The sequence below is a fragment of the Amia ocellicauda genome, chromosome 3 (genome assembly GCF_036373705.1).
Source record: "Amia ocellicauda isolate fAmiCal2 chromosome 3, fAmiCal2.hap1, whole genome shotgun sequence".
NCBI classification, from domain to species: Eukaryota; Metazoa; Chordata; class Actinopteri; order Amiiformes; family Amiidae; genus Amia; species Amia ocellicauda.
This window is the reverse complement of record NC_089852.1, coordinates 38,582,117-38,603,978: the sequence shown is the minus strand read 5'-3', so window position 1 is coordinate 38,603,978 and position 21,862 is coordinate 38,582,117. Positions and strand designations below refer to the sequence as shown.

General features: G+C 40.9%; 1 protein-coding gene across 1 annotated transcript; it reads left to right on the top strand.

The window, feature by feature from the left end:
• Nucleotides 1–16,219: 16,219 nt before the first annotated feature.
• Nucleotides 16,220–17,243, top strand: LOC136747126 (odorant receptor 131-2-like). Its single transcript, XM_066700082.1, has one exon. The coding sequence runs from the start codon at nucleotides 16,224–16,226 to the stop codon at nucleotides 17,241–17,243; it is 1,020 nt and encodes a 339-aa protein (XP_066556179.1). The 5' UTR covers nucleotides 16,220–16,223.
• The last annotated feature ends 4,619 nt before the right edge of the window (nucleotides 17,244–21,862 follow it).

Genomic DNA, 21,862 nt, shown 5'->3' with positions numbered 1-21,862 from the left:
TCCCCGTGCACAATTGCACTGCTACACAAGATAAGTCTATTTCATGTTCAAATATAAGCTAAAACAAAATAAGTAACAAAATAAAATTTGGATGTACTCATTAATATTTAAAAAACTACAACAGAACATTGCTATGGCAGTGTGTTTTCAGTTGGTTTGTTATAAGAAGCTAATATTAGAAATAGTTTCCCCGCTCGTTTAGTCAAGTCTTATAAAAAATAAACTTGACCTGTGCAGCAGGTTGAATATCTTATTAGGAATTCCGGAAGGACAAGCTGACATTCTCTAAGGTCTAATTCTATACTGGTTGCAGAGCAGCTTGTATTCATTTAAATCCTTTTGGAGGATGTTAACAAAAGCAAAGCACAGAAAACACTCCTGTTCATGGCTGCCATTGAAATAACCTGCATCCTTCAAGTCTAGGAGCTCCATCCAAAACTGGGTGTTGAAGATATGATGACATTTAGTTATTCAACATAACTCACTTGTATGACACATTGTTTTAAACATATTGTGTGAAAGGTATTTGAATTTTAATAAATTATATGCAAAGTTTATTTTAAAATACAAAAACAAGGAAAGGGTAATCTACAGTACCGAAGTTCATATAAATGCATTTATGCATTTTAATAACAATCGTGTGCATGACTACTGCACAATGTAATCATATTTATCTCTTATTTAAACGTGACTTGAAAAGTGGTCAGTGTGCTTTGGATTGTGTGGGACAACAGTTTACTCATAAAATCTTTCTCGAAAATCCATCCATGCATCCACTTACCAATAAGGTTTTAATTAGTCGTTTCCAAATGCGTGACGAACATAATGTGGCCCAATAGACTGATAGCTGATCTACAGAACCGTCTCCTCTGCTGACAGATGTGCAGGACATACTCATTTCAGATACAGCTTCATTACATCACGTCTCCTCACACGCAACTGGTGTTTGTGCTGTGAAGAATCCCCTTTTAATTACTCTCAGAAAAATCAGACTGTAGAGTAGATTGAATCAGAGTATTTATTCAAGCTGCTTGGAGAAAAGTAATACACACAGACACGCAGGTCTCTGTCCTTACTTCTCTAAAATCATAGAGCTTACATGATGTTATATACATACTGCGATATCCTGGAAAGGGTGAGTTTGAACCAATAAGGGGGAGACAACTCCCTATCTTATGATATCCTCACTATCTTCCTGATTAAGCTTAAACACAATGTTTTCTATTTTATGCAACAAATATGGAGACATATGTGCCCATTTCGTTATTTATATTCCACACGTATCTAATGCATGTCTAGATAGGCAAAGGTGGGTTGTGTGCCCACTTCCCCTTCTTCTTGTGGTTTTACTAGAACGTACGTTCTGTACTAAATTTGTATTGTGTGTCTGCAGAGAGATGCATCTGATACAAACCGGTAGAAGCTGGTCTCATTATGTGCTCTTTGGTAACCTCATGTACGGGTGATGTATTTGGGGCCTCTTCATGCTGTAACACCTGAAACACCGTCCTGTATTATATTTGGACGTCCTTCATTATAATATAATAAAAATTATATTTGCTTTACTTCTCAGTGACTTCTCCACTTCATTAAAGAAAGGTTCTTCATCCTGCATGATGGGCTTTTAGAAAATCCAACATTATATCATAGCATCATAGGTGTAGCCTTTTCTGAAATACTCCCTTATTATATCCAATTGAGTCAGGCCATCTCAGGTCATACCTAAAATCGTACAAATGAATAATTAACACATACGGTAATGATCACAATTGGTAGAAATGCTATTATCTAAGTGTCACAGGCGGGGCGTGATTGGCCATTAGCGTTAATTGCTCAGTTATTATTTATTTGTTAATTATCACTCTTTTCATTTAATTATTGTGTTGTGCACTGTTTATTATTCACGATTGTTTTATTTATGAAGTATGTTCTTTTTTACTTCCTTATTGTTTCTATTTTTATGGTTAATTTGGTATTTGGGTTGATTATTGGTTTAATTAATTAATTGCTTTTGTTGCCAAGAGCAAGCTGCCGGATTACATTCTCACATCGACTAACCTGCACGCTTTCTCATTGGTCGCTTTTTCCTGTGCCCCTATTTCTCTATTTAGTATTTAAGCCCGGGAAATGGTCATTTAATGGAGAGCAATGGACTAGTGAGCAGGACATCAGGAGTGGAGTGGAGTGGAGTGGAGTGGAGTGGAGTGGAGTGGAGTGGAGTGGAGTGGAGTGGAGTGGAGTGGAGTGGAGTGGAGTGGAGTGGAGTGGAGTGGAGTGGAGTGGAGTGGAGTGGAGTGGAGTGGAGTGGAGTGGACGAGGACGAGGACGAGGACGAGGAGTGAAGCGAAGCGAAGCGAAGCAAAGCAAAGCAACCGGCAGAGTGAGTGAAGACTGGGAAAGCAGTGAACGGTGAGGATTTCTCTAAGCATGGATTATAAAGGAAGCTTTGGAAACAACGGACATTGGATTGCTGGAGATGACAGCGCAGGCTACGGAGCGTTAAGTACCCGGTTGTAATTCTTTAGAAGGGGAATAATTAGAGAAGCCATATGTTGCAGAGGTTGAACTTTCTTTATTAAGTCTTTGTTGAGATCTCCTCTGCCGGTTTACTTTGTGGAGAGCGTTCCCTGTCCTGGGGCTAGAGACTTACCTGCTGTGATTTATTTTTCGGTCTTTGTGATGCAGACGGTTGACTGCGGGATAGAAGAAAAGACATTCGTTAATTACATTTGAATTCGTGCAATCTGAGACTTGCTAATACTTGTTCCTACCTGCAGTTGCTGGGGTCCCGGTTGGCCGACGGGGTTCCAACCCAGCTGCAAAGAGACTTGTTTCCTCCGAGAGGAAGGGGGATTCTTTGGTGTGGTGTCCCCTATTGTTAACAGAAGAGACTGTGAAACTGGCATTGCTTTCTGTGTTTTATATTAGGAAATTGGGTTTTATTTATTCTACTTAGTCTTTTCTTTGTTATTCTGGGTAGGGTTTTTAGTGTTTTATGTGCCCGTTTTTATTAAAGGCATTTTAATATAGGTTTTAGAATTATAGGTAGGCCAACTTCCTAGGGTTCTGAGCTAGTACAGTCTTCATGCCCTGATCTAGCTATATATAATAACAAGTTACTTTTTTGTGAACTTGCCTTCTGTGTGGTGGTGTTCTGGGGTCCGGTCAAGCCTGCCTGGGAGAGAGAATTGACGGGGGTGAACGAGGTCCTCTCTCGTCAAACAAAAGAGGTGGCGTGGTCGTGAGTGTGTCGCCCCTACGCACCCCATAGGCGGTGACATAAGTTATATCCAAAAAGTATTGGTCACATCCTAAATATGAGTTAGACAGTAAAGCCTGGCCTGCGCTGCCCGCTCACTGCACTGCGGGACTCCAGAGCCCAGAGATCCGCCCCAGCGGCACCATGTCTCAGGTCATGCTAGTGGAGGTCGAGCCGACCTGGACAAAACATGACCTGGGTTGAGAAACGTGACTTAACTTATTCTATGTCCTGGTTTCCAAAAAAAAAAAAAAGATAATGGCGCATTAATAAAACACTATTATACACATAGTGTAAATTAATACACGTGTCCTTACACTGCTGTTGGAAAGCGACCCCTAAAGCTAGAGCTGTTAAACGCATTTCTCTCACTGCGCAGCTGCACAGCGGGGCTCGGCAACCTGTACACGCGTGGGGTGATCACGGCCCGCAGCACCGGCGAGAGAGGAGCCGACTTTCATTCATATAAAATACGTACCGTCACCGTCACATCCGTTGTGAGAATTGTGTATGTTGTGGAATTTATTTTTTGTGCTCTCAAAATATTTTTGGTGTTCTCAAATTATTTTTCTTGTGTTTTGCACTTCAGGGCCACCGTACTTTACAGACTGGAAAACACACAACAAAGTACAGCAAAATAAAGTACATAAATACAATAAAGTAAAATAAATGTAGACCTGTACACAGTTTGCATGATCTAAAATAAAGTGAGTGAACATTTAAATAAACCATTTAGGCATGGAGGAGATAAAAACAAAAAAACTCCTATGTATGGCATATAGGAGAAAAATGAATCTCTGGGGGTCCACAGCTTAAGGCCTAGGCCTAATGGTTGCCTTCCCTCCAGGCAGTATAGTTGTTACAGCGGCAAGGAGATCAGAAAGTTCTTGATCGGTGTTGCTGGCTGTGGTTTTCCCTCTGGAGGAGGCCTCTCGCCGGCCATCGGGGGGGTAGGGGGGTTGGACCATCAACAGCCTTTGGGTGGCGATGGCTCATCAGACCTTGGGTGTGGATGCCCTGCTGGCCCTCCGTGATGGGGTGCCTCAGAGGAGGGTTGTACCTCATCAGACTTCCATAGTGGGGGATGAGGTGCCTCGTAGGACCCTCAGAGTGGGGTGTTGCTGGAAGACGAGACGACAGTTGTGCTCAGATACTGGTCATGCAGTGCAGGACATTTCCAAAAACAGTTGTGCAATTGCATGTCCATGGCACACCGGCGGCACTATCGGCTAGAAAAACCGAGACTAAACAGATGAGTCTTCAGCCATGATTTAAAGGTTAAGACGGAGGGGGCATCTCTTACGTTGTCTGGAAGATCGTTCCACAGTTTCGGGGCCCTATAACTAAATGCTCGACCACCTGCGGTTTTCTTGTATATTTTACAGACCACTAAGTAACCGGCTTCCTGTGATCTCAATGGCCAACCTGGAGTGTATTCGATAAAGAGATATTTTAAGTAGGGAGGTGCCAGTCCCTTTAGTGCTTTAAATGCTAGTAAGAGAACTTTAAAGTCTATCCTGTAGTGCACGGGCAGCCAGTGAAGAGAAGCCAATACTGGAGTGATGTGTTCATGTTTTTTTGTTTTTGTAAGAATTCTTGCAGCAGCATTTTGGACTAACTGAAGTGCAGAAATAGCTCTGTTTGTGCTGCCTGACAGAATGGCATTACAGTAATCCAGTCTAGATGTAACAAATGCGTGTATCAGTTTCTCAGTGTCCTGTAACGAGAGGAATTGTCTCAGTCTAGTAATGTTTCTAAGCTGGAGGAATGAAGATTCCTCATACACATTCTGAATATGTGGTTCAAAGGATAGATTTAGAGCACAGATGACACCCAAGTTTCATGCCATCTCCTTAGGGGAGAAATTAAAGTTATCATTACTCAGATTTGTCAGTGCATGATGAACAGTTAGATTTTTGTCCCCTAAAATTAGGACTTCTGTTTTGTCAGAATTAAGCATAAGAATTTCTTGTCCTCCATGTTTTAATCTCGGACAGACATCAGATTAGTTTTTCTAGGTCTATGGTATTGTTAGGATGTACTGACAAATATAATTGTGTGTCGTCTGCATAACTGTGGAAGTTAGTATTATGTCGTCAAATTATATCACCTAAAGGGAGCATGTACAGTGAAATAAGTCAGAGGACTGAACCTTGTGGCACTCCGTACTTAACCTCAGTTATGTTTGAGTGGTTCTCATTAATCTGTACATATTGAAGTCTGTTTGAGAGATATGATTTAAACCATGACGGCACATTGTGAGACAGGCCAACAAGGTTTTCTAAGCGGTGTAACAAGATTTTGTGGTCGATTGTGTCAAAATCCGCACTTAAGTCTAATAAAATAATAACAGTGGCTTGCCCTAAGTTGGTGGACTGAAACACGTTGTTTAATACTTTTAACAGGGCTGTTTCTGTACTAAGGCTGGAACGGAAGCCTGATTGAAATTTTTCATAAAGATAATTATCAGTTAAAAAAGCTTGCAATTGGTTTGCAACTACTTTCTCTAGAACCTTAGAAAGGGCGATTAGTGTTTTCGTAGGTTAGGGTCGGCACTGGATTTCTTAAGAAGTGGTTTAAGTACAGCTTTTTTAAACTATTCGGGAACAGATCCTGAGGATAAAGAGGCATTAATAATATTGTGTATTAGGTGAATAATTAATTTCAGAGATTGTTTTAGCAGTTTAGTGGGTATAGGGTCTAGTGCGCAGGTTGTAGTTTTCATTTTAGTAATTAAGGAGACCAATTCCTGGTGATTTACTGCGTTAAACGAGTCCAAGGTAGGCAGGGGCTGAGAAGGACTGCAGGCATCAGGTATCTTATCAGGTATCTTATTATACTGTCATTCCATGCCATATGGAAGACCTCTAGTTTTGTTGCTCTCCATTTACGCTCATATCTACGGCATTCTGTTCTAAGTGAGCGAGTGTGCTCCTTAAACCTTGGTGACTAAAGCAGTGCTTAGTTTATTATTGAAATTATTTAATTAATCTGTAGATCCTGTTTTGATAAAGGTACATTTGGCAAAAGAGTAGTACATTTATTAATACTAGTAGGATTTAGGCAATGAGTTTCTATGTTCCTTTCCTGTGTGTCTGATTCTACTCCAGGCAGCTCAAATGTAATAAGGCAGTGGTCAAAAATCATCTGCTTTTGTGATGATATTAGGTTGTGAATCTGTACCCCGCGGGTAATAACTAGATCTAGTGTGTGATTGTGACGATGTGTGGGTCCTGACACATGCTGAGTGAAGCCTACAGACTCCAATAGGGACAAGAAACTAACAGTGAGGGGGTTGTCTTTAAGGTCAATATGTATGTTAAAGTCCCCCAAAATAATGAGTTTATCATAATGTATGGCTAAATTAGATAAGATCACCTACATTCGGTCATACAAATGGAATAGGGGCCTGGTGGCCTATAAACGGCTATAAACTGAAGAGCTGGATTAAGCCTAAATTCTACCTGGTGAATTTCAAAAGATGTGAAGCTGTCTAATGGCTTAATAGATAGGCGCAGGTCTGTGCGGTAGATGGTGGCTAGCCTGTTTGTTACCTGTTTGTTAGCGTCTTAGTGCATCCACTTCAATGGAATTAGCATTAATTACCATATTAGTCTTCCTGTTTTAACTACGTTGTTGGTAGAGATAAATTGTAGGTAATAGAGGTGCAAGATGCATTTTACCTCTACCCATAGTAATTTATGTAATATAGGTGTAATTTACATTACTGTGGATAGAGGTTTAATGTATGTAATATAGGTGCAGAAAATGTGTGTGCTTTTACAATGCAGTTTTGAGTAGTTTATGGAACTTTGTATTTTATTTTTGGCAACAAAGAAATGTTGACTGACTTTGTATTGAGAAAACGTTAAATAAACGAGTTGGGACTTGAGTAACGCCTAACTGAAAAGAAGCCAGCGCTGTTGCGTCTCATCCGTTCTCCTGTTTCACAGGATTATCATCTGTTAACATGGTCCAATTCCTGGGACCTGTAACACTACTAATAATCTTAATCATAATAAAAACATTTTTAGAACGTTGCCATAACGTTTTGTATAACACAACCAAACTAGAACCTTTCAGCAACGTTCTGTGTTGGTTGATACAACTTTTACAGAACGTGATTCTTTCATATTGCTAGAACGTTCATAGAACATATGTAACGTTCTAAGAACGTTTTAACGACTTTGTGTTTGTCACAACCAAATGGGAACCTTCCAGGAACGTTCGGAAAACGTTTTGTGTTAGCTGGAAATATCGTTAGTGCCAGCGTGAATAACCAGATTAGAAACGTTACCGCTAGGCAGCTCGTCTAATTTAGCTGCGATGTCAGAGACTCTGGCTTGCGGGAGGCATTTGACTTCTACTGCTGGTGACACAATCTTTATATTTGTGAATATGGAGTCTCAATAATGAGCCCCTTCTCCGCAGACGCGCCGCCGAGGGGCTGCACTCTGTTTGCAGTCCGGATGGGAGACCAGTGCGCCGGAGCTCTACTTCTTGAGTTCGTGCTTCTGGAGCCTCTTTTTACCGAGACCCAGCGACCCTGCTGTGACTGCGCAGCCGCCGGTGTGGCCTCTCGCTGCTATACAGGACGGATCCGTGTTTCTACAGACCGAGTCCAGCCAATTTTCTGCCGCTTTTATTTTTCTAAGAGCATCTACGTGCTCCTCCAACACACGTACTCGTTCCGCCAACTCCTTATTAACTACGCATTTTGTGCAAGTAAAATTACCATTATGGTCGGCGGATCTAACCATGGTAAACATGCTGCACGACAAACAGTAAATGGCGTTAGAAAAACACGTATTAGCAGTACTGCCCTCTGTGTGCGCTGTTTTGCGCTATTTTGCTGCACTTGATGGAGGTAGATCCACAGTACAGTCACTCCTGTGTGGGTCGCTGTTGTTGCTGCTCTTGCTTCACTCCCGGTCACGTCCGCACGTCTGCTGTCTCGCTCGATGCAATAAGGTGCAATAACTATCTGACTGAGTATTAAAAAAAGATGCTTTATTGCCAGCAGAGTCCCAGAGAGTCAAGACACTAGCAAGACATGGAGAGATGAATGCAGTTCACTGCAGAACAGGCCTCTGTTGGTGCCTCATACACGCTGTCTGAGGGGGCTTTCCCTTGACCTCCACCAGTTACTCCCTACATGTCCACATTCATTTCCAACAGAGACACTTCCTGTTTGTAAATATTTCACAGCAGCAAACCCTTTATTTAAAATTACATATAGATTATACAAAAAAAAAATCCTTCCTAATCCAAACCGCTATAGATCCCATTTAAATTAGCCGGTGTGTTGTTGTCATTTGCCACTGGACAGTCAGGCAAGCCAGCAGAGGAGTCGCCTAGCTCACCCCAGTTATGTATCGTTTTTTCACGTTTGCTAGTTTAGTTACGAGATGCATCGATTGTTTACGTGGTTACTTGTTTCGCTAGATATACACTCACCTAAAGGATTATTAGGAACACCATACTAATACTGTGTTTGACCCCCTTTCGCCTTCAGAACTGCCTTAATTCTACGTGGCATTGATTCAACAAGGTGCTGAAAGCATTCTTTAGAAATGTTGGCCCATATTGATAGGATAGCATCTTGCAGTTGAAGGACATTTGTGGGATGCACATCCAGGGCACGAAGCTCCCGTTCCACCACATCCCAAAGATGCTCTATTGGGTTGAGATCTGGTGACTGTGGGGGCCAGTTTAGTACAGTGAACTCATTGTCATGTTCAAGAAACCAATTTGAAATGATTCGACCTTTGTGACATGGTGCATTATCCTGCTGGAAGTAGCCATCAGAGGATGGGTACATGGTGGTCATAAAGGGATGGACATGGTCAGAAACAATGCTCAGGTAGGCCGTGGCATTTAAACGATGCCCAATTGGCACTAAGGGGCCTAAAGTGTGCCAAGAAAACATCCCCCACACCATTACACCACCACCACCAGCCTGCACAGTGGTAACAAGGCATGATGGATCCATGTTCTCATTCTGTTTACGCCAAATTCTGACTCTACCATCTGAATGTCTCAACAGAAATCGAGACTCATCAGACCAGGCAACATTTTTCCAGTCTTCAGCTGTCCAATTTTGGTGAGCTTGTGCAAATTGTAGCCCCTTTTTCCTATTTGTAGTGGAGATGAGTGGAACACGGTGGGGTCTTCTGCTGTTGTAGCCCATCCGCCTCAAGGTTGTACATGTTGTGGCTTCACAAATGCTTTGCTGCATACCTCGGTTGTAACGAGTGGTTATTTCAGTCAAAGTTGCGCTTCTATCAGCTTGAATCAGTCGGCCCATTCTCCTCTGACCTCTAGCATCAACAAGGCATTTTCGCCCACAGGACTGCCGCATACTGGATGTTTTTCCCTTTTCACACCATTCTTTGTAAACCCTAGAAATGGTTGTGCGTGAAAATCCCAGTAACTGAGCAGATTGTGAAATACTCAGACCGGCCCGTCTGGCACCAATAACCATGCCACGCTCAAAATTGCTTAAATCACCTTTCTTTCCCATTCAGACATTCAGTTTGGAGTTCAGGAGATTGTCTTGACCAGGACCACACCCCTAAATGCATTGAAGCAACTGCCATGTGATTGGTTGGTTAGATAATTGCATTAATGAGAAATTAAACAGGTGTTCCTAATAATCCTTTAGGTGAGTGTATTTTGCACCTGTATTGTAGTAACAGCTGCGACTGTTTGCTAGTTCATTAGCAACTGACTTAGGGCACTTTGTTACGGAAGCCGAGGAGTGCAAAAGCAAAACAAACTCGTTAACGGGACGTTGCAGCGACCACAGAAGAGAAAGGGCTGTAACATTTGAAACGCGTCAGCAGCGTCAGAAGAAGAAACACGCACGGACGTGGACATGTACAGGTCCCGTTCGTTTAGTGCAGATGTCCGCAGTCATGCGCAGATCTGCGCTGCTGCACCAATGGGATCAGTGGATTTCTGCAGATCTGCGCAAAACTGCGGAAATCTGCGCAACAAGAACACGACCACAAACTGCAGTGGCTGTTCATTTTCGTGTGTCGGACGAACACAGAAAGCGGAGAGAAAAGAGGATGAGTGTGGAGACATGGCCGTGAGAGCTGCAGCTGCGCAACACACCGGCTCTGTCCATCCCACATAGTGAGCATCGCATTGTAGGGTCGATATTGTGCGCAGACCTGGGTCAATTACAGATACGAATTGGTATTTGAAAATATTTTCCCTGTATTGGAGTATTTTAAATAACCTGCGCCGAAACAACCATTGGTATTTGAAGTATTTTAATAAATACGTATGAAAATCTTATTCTCCTGTCATGTTTATTCTTCCGTTTCTTTTCTTCAGTCAACTCGGCTCTCATTGGCTGCTGATCACGTCACTCTCCACGATCGGTGCCGATCCAGTCGTAAATCTGAAACCTGTTTAATAAAGTCGTAGCGGCTGCGACCAGCTTACGATCAGCCCGTCTCTCACTGCACGACCAGCTGCTTGTGACGATCAGTGCCGATCTGTCGTGAGGGCCAAATCGGGCTCAAATCGGCTTAAAATCGTGTAGTGTGACCCAGCATTAATCGGAGGACGTGAGTGCGAACGGGATTGGGACTAAATTGAACTACATTCATGTGTAAATTAACCATTTAAATAAATAATAAACTCTTATTTAAGAGTATTATTAAGCTAATAGCCCATTACCAGGATACAGCTCTGCAATTAAATACATCAGTAGGGCTACCATATGGCTCCAGATAATGGTGGAATTGCTGCAGAACACAGTGATGTTGCTTTGATCGTATTTGCATACTGGCTAATTAAATATTAACAAAATAGAAAGTAAATGGCAACCCGTTGATTTAGTTCTTTGTATAATACAATTCATTGCTGTTGATGGTAATAGCACTTTATTCACTTTAGTTAAATGGTTAATTTACACATTCATGTAGTTCAAGTTACTCCCAATCCCGTTCGGTCTCGCGTCCTCCGATTTTTGGAGCCACGGTGACCCTAAACATAGCAGAGATTGTGCACAAACACCGAGAGCGATGCGTCACAATGGCAGAAATGGGGAAACTAGGTGAGCGTCTGGGAATGTGTCTTTGCCGCCACAGAATCCTATTTCGCAGTTTTCTATAAAGCGGAAGTGGTTACATTGTAGGCTGTTATTATTTCGCATTGTTCCGAGCTATTGATCAGTGTAACTGTGCGTCTCTCGCAAGGTCTTTGTCTGTATTTAAATTTAAAGCATTTTAAATTTTTAGACTCCTGCCCTCCTGCCTGGGAGGGATTGTGCCATACCGACAGCCTTGTGTCATTCAACACTACACAAGTGTGTACCGTCCTAATTAGCTACAGGTGGAGTATTTAACAGCCCCCTGAAGCTGTGCGCCAGCGGTCAGCGCCACATTTCCAAAGGGCAGTGACTCTAGCTGCGGGGACTCCAGCGAGGAGACACCACACAGCAACAGCAGGCAGCCATGAAGATTTCTCCGATTCCAGTCCTGCTCTCTTCTTCCTCTCAAAGACCAGACCTATCAAGTGACATGGCGAGGTTCCTCATCCACCCCCCAACCTCTCCTTACAGGCATACCCCCCTCCTGTTCTCTCGAATCCCATGGTTTCTGTTACCATTTCTACACAGATGATGCCCAGATTCTTCCTGAGCAACATACGCCAAGTCTGACTCTTCCTCACCGACTACTTGACTCAGCTGCTCATCCAGTCACTGGTCCTCTCCTGCCTGGACTACTGCAACTCCCTCCTGGCCGGCCTGCCTGCATCTACTACCCACCGCTCCAGCTCGTCCAGAACTCTGCAGCTTGTCTGGTATTCTCTCAGCCCCGATTCACACGCGCTACTCCACTGCTCCGCTCCCTCCACTGGCTCCCGATACCGGCACGCATTCAGTTCAAGACATTGACCCTCACCTACCGCTGTCTCGAACAGACTGCACCGAGTTACCTACAGTCACTCGTCTCCCCATACATCCCCTCCAGACCACAGACTAACTCTACCTCCTCTCCACTCCCCTTCCTTCAAAGCCCACTCCGTCTCATCCCTGGCCTCTAAATGGTGGAACGACCTTCCTACTGAAGTCAAAACAGCTGGACCTTCTTCCGGCGTTATTCAAAAATCTTTTCAGACAGTACTTCTAATTGAGTCATTTACTCTGCTGTAAGATAGCACTTACACAATGTTTTATCATACTACTTGCTTACTACTTACTACTTGCTTACTACTTACTACTTATTGTGATTTCCCCTATGCTCCCTTTCCCTTGGCCCTCGACTGTGACCTAACATCTTGTCTGCACTCAGCTTTTACAATCCAGGATGTAAGACCTCATATATTGTATACACTTGTGTAAATTGGAATTTGTAAAATGTATTATGCCTTGAACTGCACTGTATTTTTGCACTTTGTATTGCGGTTATATTTTGTAAGTCTCCCTGGATAAGGGCATCTGCTAAGAAATAAATAATAAAAATAATAAGATAGATATTTGGGAAGCCAAGCTTTTACTGAGCGCCAAATGAGAATCCCCATTGCCCTCCTTTGCCTCCAGCTGATTCAGGTGCTCCCAGTAAGCCCTGCTTTCCCAGACGATGGGCTGCTGGGGCTGATTATGGCAGCCCTGTCACCTGTCTGCTCTGACTCCTCATTGTGCTGCTCTTTCCAGGGACACCTTAGTCTTTGATAATTAATCTCCCTCACCTGTCACTTCACTGCCAGAGACACTGCTCATCTACTTCATTAGTGACACACACAACTTTGTACACACTCACAATTACTTCATGATGTCATGTGTTTGTCTATCCTATATCTACAGCATGAACAGAGTTTCTCATTTGAAGCTTAGACCACTGCTGGACGAACTCACAGGTATTTGCCTGTATATTATGGTTTTTCACTCTCATTTGAAAGCAGGAACAAAATTCACCATCGTTTCCTTCATTTGGTAGGTAACTTGATTTTAAAATAATATTAGTCAGTGGATCTAAAAGTTAATCTAATAAGGCTTATTGTAAAATAATACATTTTGATAAGTCCATTTCCTATATAATCACAAGGGAGATATCACTGTTTTATAAATATGTTGTCCTAAAATATACAGCTGTAGAAGGAAGTCTACCTCTAGAGCAGCTGGTTTATTTCATCAGGCCACACTGGGTACACATTGTAACAACTGATTGTAAAGAATGGCTTCCTATTCACACATCTTTACATTCAGTAATCAAAAAGAAGTGCAGATCTGTTATCAATAAGATAATGTGGTTTAGTCCTGTATCTGTCTTATCAAAGCATTTCAGCAATGAAACCTGATGTGGATTGATGTAGACCTAAGGTTTTCTTTTTCCCCTACAGGTTTCACTTCCTCCTGAACCAGACAACAACAAAAAAAGAATTTTAAATCATTCATATGAATTAGGCTAGTTGAGGATTTCCTATAGAAAATGTTCACTAGCCTTGTATTTGATACCTTAAAATTTTATATTCATATATCAGGGGTGTCATGCAGCTCCATGTTTTGTAATTACGATTGTTAAAGATGGTTGGTATTTCATGCTTTTAACTACATCTATTGGGTATCCTAAATTATTTTAAATGTAAGTGACCTTTATTGTACTGCTCTACATACATACTCAATAGTATTGTTCTGCTGTTTTTGTTGTATTCTAGCCACTGGTATTTCTGATATCAGTTACTGTTAAAACATCTTCACTTGGTTCCAAACAAAGTGTAAGGGTAGGCATTGAACACTGGTGGAGTGGGAGCCTCTCTTATATATTCATCTATATTCATATTTCATCTCTTGCCAGACATTTCTTGGCACAGTTAAACTAGTTGTTTCTGATTTTATATATACTGCTCAAACAAATTAAGGGAACACTTCAAGTTCAGAAATCAATGTTAAGTGTTCCCTTAATTGTTTTGAGCAGTATATATAAGTCATTACCTTAAAAATGATGTGCATAATGCATTGTACAAAATATAAGAACAATTACACTACTGGTCAAATTTTTTAGAACACCCCCATTTTTCCAGTTTTTATTGAAATTTAAGCAGTTCAAGTCTAGTGAATAACCTGAAATGGTACAAAGGTAAGCGGTAAACTGACAGAGGTTAAAAAATGGAAAAATAATGTACATTACAGAGTTATATACTGTGTTACTACACCCTCTTAAGCATTATTTGGCAGTGTTACACCCAGCTCCTGTGCACAGAAGTTACACTGTATTCCAACAATGCCCACTACCAGTGCGGGGGGGGGAGGGTCTCATTCAGATGGTCACAGATCACTCAGTTTCAATCAGATTTCTTTGCAAATAGGCTCATTTTGTTCAGAACAACCTCATGATTAATCCTATTTGATGTTCTGACAAACACAGAGAAGTTCAGACCCAATTATGTAAAATCGTGCATTAGTACACTGTAAACAGAGTTTTCCATCTTGACATTTGGAGCTCTCGGTTGTGTGTTGCTTCTACCAAAACATGGATGGTCTTGTTTTGATCAGTAAACTGTCTAGTTCCAGAATGTCATAATTGTCAATATTGTCTGACATATTGTTTGTATTCCTACTTAGACCAAGTATCCCCCCACCCCCCCCTTCAGAATGCGTGGGGGGTATAAAAAACTTTTTTTCACATCAGAGAATTCACATTCATCATGGGATACCAAACATTTGGCAAACAATACAGCAGTGAAGAGTAGACATAGGATTAAAGAGAAGCACATCTTAAGGGTTTACATTTTGTTAAACAAAACGATTCCATGATTTATTTTTTATCTCCAGTTGTTTATTTGTTCTATGCTTTAATTTCAGAGTACGCTGAGACATTAAACAGCATAAATTTCAATAAAAACTGGAAAAAATTAGGTGTTCTAAAACTTCTGAGTGTAGTGTAGATCAATGTGATTGCAACTAAAGCTTTTTACAAAGTTGCACTTTATTACTGAAGTATTTATTTCGCCTTGTTGTACTACTTCAGTTTTAACTTTGTTACCCTAAACAATAATCACCACATCTTACCTTCCCGAACCTCACTGGTGCTGTTACTACAGCTGGCTTCAGGGGAGACTTTAGTTACAAGGGCTTTTCATAAGAAGATAAAAAATAATAATAATAATAATTAAAAAAAAATATATATATATATATATATATATATATATATATATATATATATATATATATATATTCTGCTCTGCATCCTTGCTCAACATATTTTTTTGAAGAGGAAAGGGGCTAAAACAAACAATTATAATAGCTTAATCACATCTACTTGTATTTCTGCATCAACACAAAGAAGCAGATCACATTGTACTAATTGTACATTTACAGTGCCCTCCAGATTTAAATATAACCGATGCAATGTAACAAAAACTTGGTTTTAGCAAGGAAATGCGTAAAGTGATTTTTTTGGTTTTCTTGAACAATACATACACATATAAAACACTGAGACAATCAGTGTTAGATATAGCAAAAACCTTTCAGTTCAAAGTTTACTGGATAATAACTATATTAATACTGTTCAACCTATTTTTTTCAAAAGTACTTTTGTTTTTCCATAAATAAAGGGAATTCTGCTGAACATTTTGTAATAATCAAAGTGCTGATCAGTGTGATGTACTGTACAATGTGCAACAGAAAGACAGGTGACGCCAGGTACACAATCGATGATGTGCATGTGCTGATTAAGGGGCTGTCGCTAAATTGCACAATGTAGCTGAAATGGCGAGGGATCTAAGAAAAATTGAATTTACTGAAATGTTTCTACATAGATTTGACATAAAACATATGAACAATGGGTATAGTTTTGGGGGGCAAGTGCCACAATGGCATGACGCAACTGTATATATAAAGAGTATCGTTAAAGGTCAAGAGTCATGAATGACTTAACTATTGTTAAGGATATGTCCATCTTACAATATGCATTTGTTTGTCTTAACAGGATACCTACTTATGGAGATGACAAATGTTTCATTAGTTTGGAACATCTTAACGTACCAACAAGAATCCAAGACCACAATGAATTGGGTGCCAACACTGAAAATGATAATTGTTCTCTCAACTTGCTTTTTCTTCATCTCTGTGAACAGCATGATGCTGTTCGTCCTGAGGAGCAAGCCCTGCTTCAGAGAGACCCCCCGCTACATCCTGTTTGCCCACATGCTCCTCAATGACTCCATTCACCTGCTGATCAGTATGTTGCTGTTCGCCCTTGCCTTGATGTATCTGTACCTCGTCAGGGCTGTGTGTGCGGTCCTTGTACTACTGTCCAGCACCACCTTCTATAACACTCCTCTAAACCTCGCTGTGATGGCTCTTGAGCGCTACATAGCTATCTGCTTCCCACTGCGGCACAGTGAGATGGCTACCCCTCAAAGAACTGGAGTCGCCATAGCCGTGGTTTGGTTTCTTGGCTCTGTAAACCACCTCATTGATGTTTTTGTTCCTCTGATCACAGAACCCTCTATTTTACTGACACCTGTGTATTGCAAATATGAACAGATTTTAATGTTTAAGTGGCAGGCCGATGCCTTTCAAGGATTCACAGCTTTTTATTTTGTGTGCGTGGGACTCATTCTTGTGTTCACGTATGTTGCAATCATGCTGGAGGCCAGGTCTGTCTCCTCTGACAAAGCTTCAGTGACCAAGGCCCGCAATACAGTGTTACTGCACACAATCCAGCTGTGCCTGTGCCTCACCTCCTTCCTGTACGGAGTGATAGAAGCCCTGCTGGCAAGGATGGTGGATGTGTCTGTCTTCATTCACCTGCGGTACATGAACTTCATTGTTCTCCTCATTCTGCCCAGATGTTTAAGTCCATTAATATACGGTTTAAGAGATGAGAGTTTAAAGACAATTTTTAAATATTACTTTACATGTGGTAGCAAGAAAGTAAAGCCTGTAAGAAAATTTTTAATAAAAACAGATTCAGACTTCTCCATCCATAACGGTAATCAGTTGGTTTCATCCATGAACTAAGCTTTGTGAAATGTACTCTGTGAATTGGTTGTTTAATGAAGATATTTTCTTAAAAAAATAAATAATAATAACACTTCTGCTATACATAGCTTTATGTAGATCACATTCTGTTAAAAAAAATTCTCATGTATAAATATATTAAAATGAGAAATTAAGACTAGAATCCACTTTTATTGTGAGAAATAACTAATTTCTGCATATTATCAGGGTTTTTTAAGTTTGTTTTTAAGTACTGGCCCCTTGGGCCACTGAGCTAATGATTTTACGGACCCGGATAAAATTGTACGTGGCCCAATATCCCCCCCCCCCCCTTAACAATCATTGGATCACCAAATTCTACTCATAGCAGTGGTCCCATCCATCAAATCATGCATTTAAACTCTATTTGCTACTAATTTAAACCTTTAAACAAGCTCTATTTTACAAAGTATACAGCATAATCAAAATTAATTTGCCACTCATATTTATACACTAATTTTAATAAACTTAAAATTGAAACTTAAAGGTAGGGTGTGCAATCTTTTCCAGAAACATTTTTGTTATACTGGTTGAAAGTCCCTTCACATCCTGATAGAAATCAATAATTTAAGTGGTCTAAATGTAAGACAATATATATATATATATATATATATATATATCTTCTGTGGAAGGGACAGGACTAAAAAAGGTTCGGCCAATCATTGCATTCGGTCCGAATGTAATGATAGGTTGTCCTTCCTGTCTGTCAATCTATATTTGCATACCGCCACGCAACTTGTTTGCGCAAACAATCGCACGTCATTAGCGCGGGAACCTTGACGCTGTGCAGAGCGAGCGCGAGAATGCAAGGCGAACCGCAGCTAATATTTTTAAAAACATAATAACCGTAAATAAGTCGTTTACGTTTGTTATTATTGTAATGTCTAACCTATGAATGAGACATGCGGTAATCGGAAACTGTTGCGATCGATTCCACCCGCACGTCTCTCCTCCTGGCGCTGAGACTCTGCTCTGTGTGCGCATGTGTGATAGAGGGGGCGTGGCTTTGGAGACGCCTCTGAAGCGAGGGCGGCTCTATGCTTTCAAAACAAGCTGCTAACTGCTGGCTTCTCATGATTGCATACCCTAGCTTTAAAAAGACAGCACAACACTCCTTAACTTTTTAAAAACAATAACTTTTTAAATTTCCGAATTCCACACTTAATACACTTAAATTCAATTAGAAAACAGTTCAGTTAGTAACTTATTTTGTTTAAGTGGTACATTTGTTTTGTAGCAATGTGCATTCACAAAATACTGTTCACTTTCAAGACTTAAATGCTAATTGTTACTTTATTTAAATAGTGTTATTGTAGTTCAACACAGCAGTTGAACTATGAAGTTTGCTATGCTTTAAACCACAGTTTAACTGCACTAGATTGGCCATCTAGCCTTTTGACCTCCTAGTATACCAAACAAATTCTTAAAATGTGACTAGTTTAATCTAACAATTATTCATTCAAGCTGTATGAATTGTAAAAGAATCAAACATTTTGATGCTAGTACAATACATACAGTGCATCTGGAAAGTATTCACAGCGCTTCACTTTTTCCACATTTTGTTATGTTACAGCCTTATTCCAAAATGGATTGAATTAATTATTTTCCTCAAAATTCCACAAACAATACCCCATAATGACAACGTGAAAGAAGTTTGTTTGAAATCTTTGCAAATTTATTAAAAATAAAAAACAAAAAAAGCACATGTACATAAGTATTCACAGCCTTTGCCATGACACTGTATTGAGCTCAGGTGCATCCTGTTTCCACTGATCATCCTTGAGATGTTTCTACAACTTGGTTGGAGTCCACCTGTGGTAAATTCAGTTGATTGGACATGATTTGGAAAGGCACACACCTGTCTATATAAGGTCCCACAGTTAACAGTGCATGTCAGAGCACAAACCAAGCCATGAAGTCCAAGGAATTGTCTGTAGACCTCCAAGACAGGATTGTATCGAAGCACAGATCTGGGGAAGGGTACAGAAACATTTCTGCAGCATTGAAGGTCCCAATGAGCACAGTGGCCTCCATCATCCTGTAGTGTATGGTACACTTTCAGTTAAAGAAGTGCATTTAAGTATCACCTTATCAAGAATCCTAGAATCTTGTAGAACTCAATTTATGCAATAACTGGATGCAGACACCAATTCCAAAGATATAAATTCTCAAATTTATTAAAAACAAAGATAAAATGTAGCACCACACTAGTTATACAAAAAGGGGAAAACTAATTAAAATTCACTAAAGATCAACAAATCAAAGACAAATCACTTCCGTGACCAAATCAAAGACCATGGAATCGCATATGATGACACACATAATGTTACACAAAATTACAAACACATTGACCAGTTGGTATAGACGAAGGTGAGTCTCTCATTAGTATTGTTAGTCGGACATTAAATAACTAATGCAAATTAGTATTTAAGTCAAATAACTTCTCGTTACATATATCAGTCTCATTTACGTTTGGGTGCCGAGAAAGATTCTATCATTTCTTGTAACCACAATTCTCCCTAATTGATTACTGTTCAATGATTAAGGATAGGCAGAGCCACCTATAATCTAGTGTCTATTAACATGTGTCCGTTTCAGACTAAACAGTTCAACAGGAATGAGAAGATATTTCTCGGCGTTAACAGATTTTATTTCTAAAATTTCTATTTAAATGACTGAACGCTTTTGTATTGCAGTCGACTTAGTCAATGGTCCAGCTGTAAAACTCCACTGATCAAATGCGTACAGGCGGGCATGCGCAGGTTCTAAAGTTCCTTACTTAGTAAAGTTCTTTAAAGAATTCTTCGTACAGCTCAATCTCCTTCTCCCAGTTTAACTCTTCTGTTGCCGGCAAAGACTTAGTTGGTTTCCGGTTTCGGTTCTGGCAACAGAGCTACAAGTTGAGCTGTGGCAGCGGGTTACTGGTTCGGGTGAGAGACAGAAAGAAAAAGTTGCTGTGCATTGCCTTTTAATGCCTGTCAGATCAGTAGATGATTGGTTCTTGAGTTTGTGAGATTGGATTTCGGTTTCAGCCCCCAGTGTCCTATTGGAGGAGGCTCGATTTATTTATCCATGCCATCTTTTGGAAATGTCGGTTGGCCTGGGTTCGTAGCTCTGTGTCGGGATTTCGGCTCTCGTCCACTTCAAAGAGTTTTATGACCTCCACGCCATATTCCCCAGACATTTTCACAGCAGGGATTCCAAGCCATTTGGCCCATTCTCGGTGCCATCCTCCCAAGACTGCCACTTTAATATAGAACAATTCATGTGCCGATGAGCTCAGGAAATCTGATAACTTTGGGGGAGAGGTCTTCATCAGATCAGAGCTTCAGCTCAGAGCTAGAATGCTCTATCAAAATACACCCCCCCTTAACGCTACAATCCGTAAATGGAAGAAGTTTGGAACCACCAGGACTCTTCCTAGAGCTGGCCGCCCGGCCAAACTGAGCGATCGGGGGAGAAGGGCCTTAGTCAGGGAGGTGACCAAGAACCCGATGGTCACTCTGACAGAGCTCCAGCGTGTCTCTGTGGAGAGAGGAGAACCTTCCAGAAGAACAACCATCTCTGCAGCACTCCACCAATCAGGCCTGTATGGACAGAAGCCACTCCTCAGTAAAAGGCACATTACAGCCTGCCTGGAGTTTGCCAAAAGACACCTGAAGGACTCTCAGACCATGAGAAACAAAATTCTCTGGTCTGATGAAACAAAAATTGAACTCATGTCCGGAGGAAACCAGGCACCGCTCATCACCTGGCCAATACCATCCCTACAGTGAAGCATGGTGGTGGCAGCATCATGCTGTGGGGATGTTTTTCAGCGGCAGGAACTGGGAGACTAGTCAGGATCGAGAGAAAGATGAATGCAGCAATGAACAGAGACATCCTTGATGAAAACCTGCTCCAGAGCGCTCTGGACCTCAGACTGGGGCAAAGGTTCATCTTCCAACAGGACAACGACCCTAAGCACACAGCCAAAATAACAAAGGAGTGGCTACAGGACAACTCTGTGAATGTCCTTGAGTGGCCCAGCCAGAGCCCAGACTTGAACACGATTGAACATCTCTGGAGAGATCTGAAAATGGCTGTGTGCACTGACGCTCCCCATCCAACCTGATGGAGCTTGAGAGGTCCTGCAAGAAGAATGAGAAACTGCCCAAAAATAGGTGTGCCAAGCTTGTAGCATCATACTCAAAAAGACTTGAGGCTGTAATTGGTGCCAAAGGTGCTTCAACAAAGTATTGAGCAAAGGCAAACTTCTTTCTCGTTGTCATTATGGGGTATTGTTTGTAGAATTTTGAGGAAAATAATTAATTTAATCCATTTTGGAATAAGGCTGTAACATAACAAAATGTGGAAAAAGTTAAGCGCTGTGAATACTTTCTGGATGAACTGTACAGTACCAGTGCAATGATGGTAGCTGATGACAAGGGTTATTGTTTAAAATATATATATATTTGTACATTTAGGAAATCTTAAATCACATTAGGTCAAAGATGAAAGGAAATAAAATCAGCACTCTCACTAACAAGTAATGTTCTGTCAGTTCACAAAAAAAAACAAAAAACTTTGAATTGTCCACATATTGGTCAAGATTTTAGGTA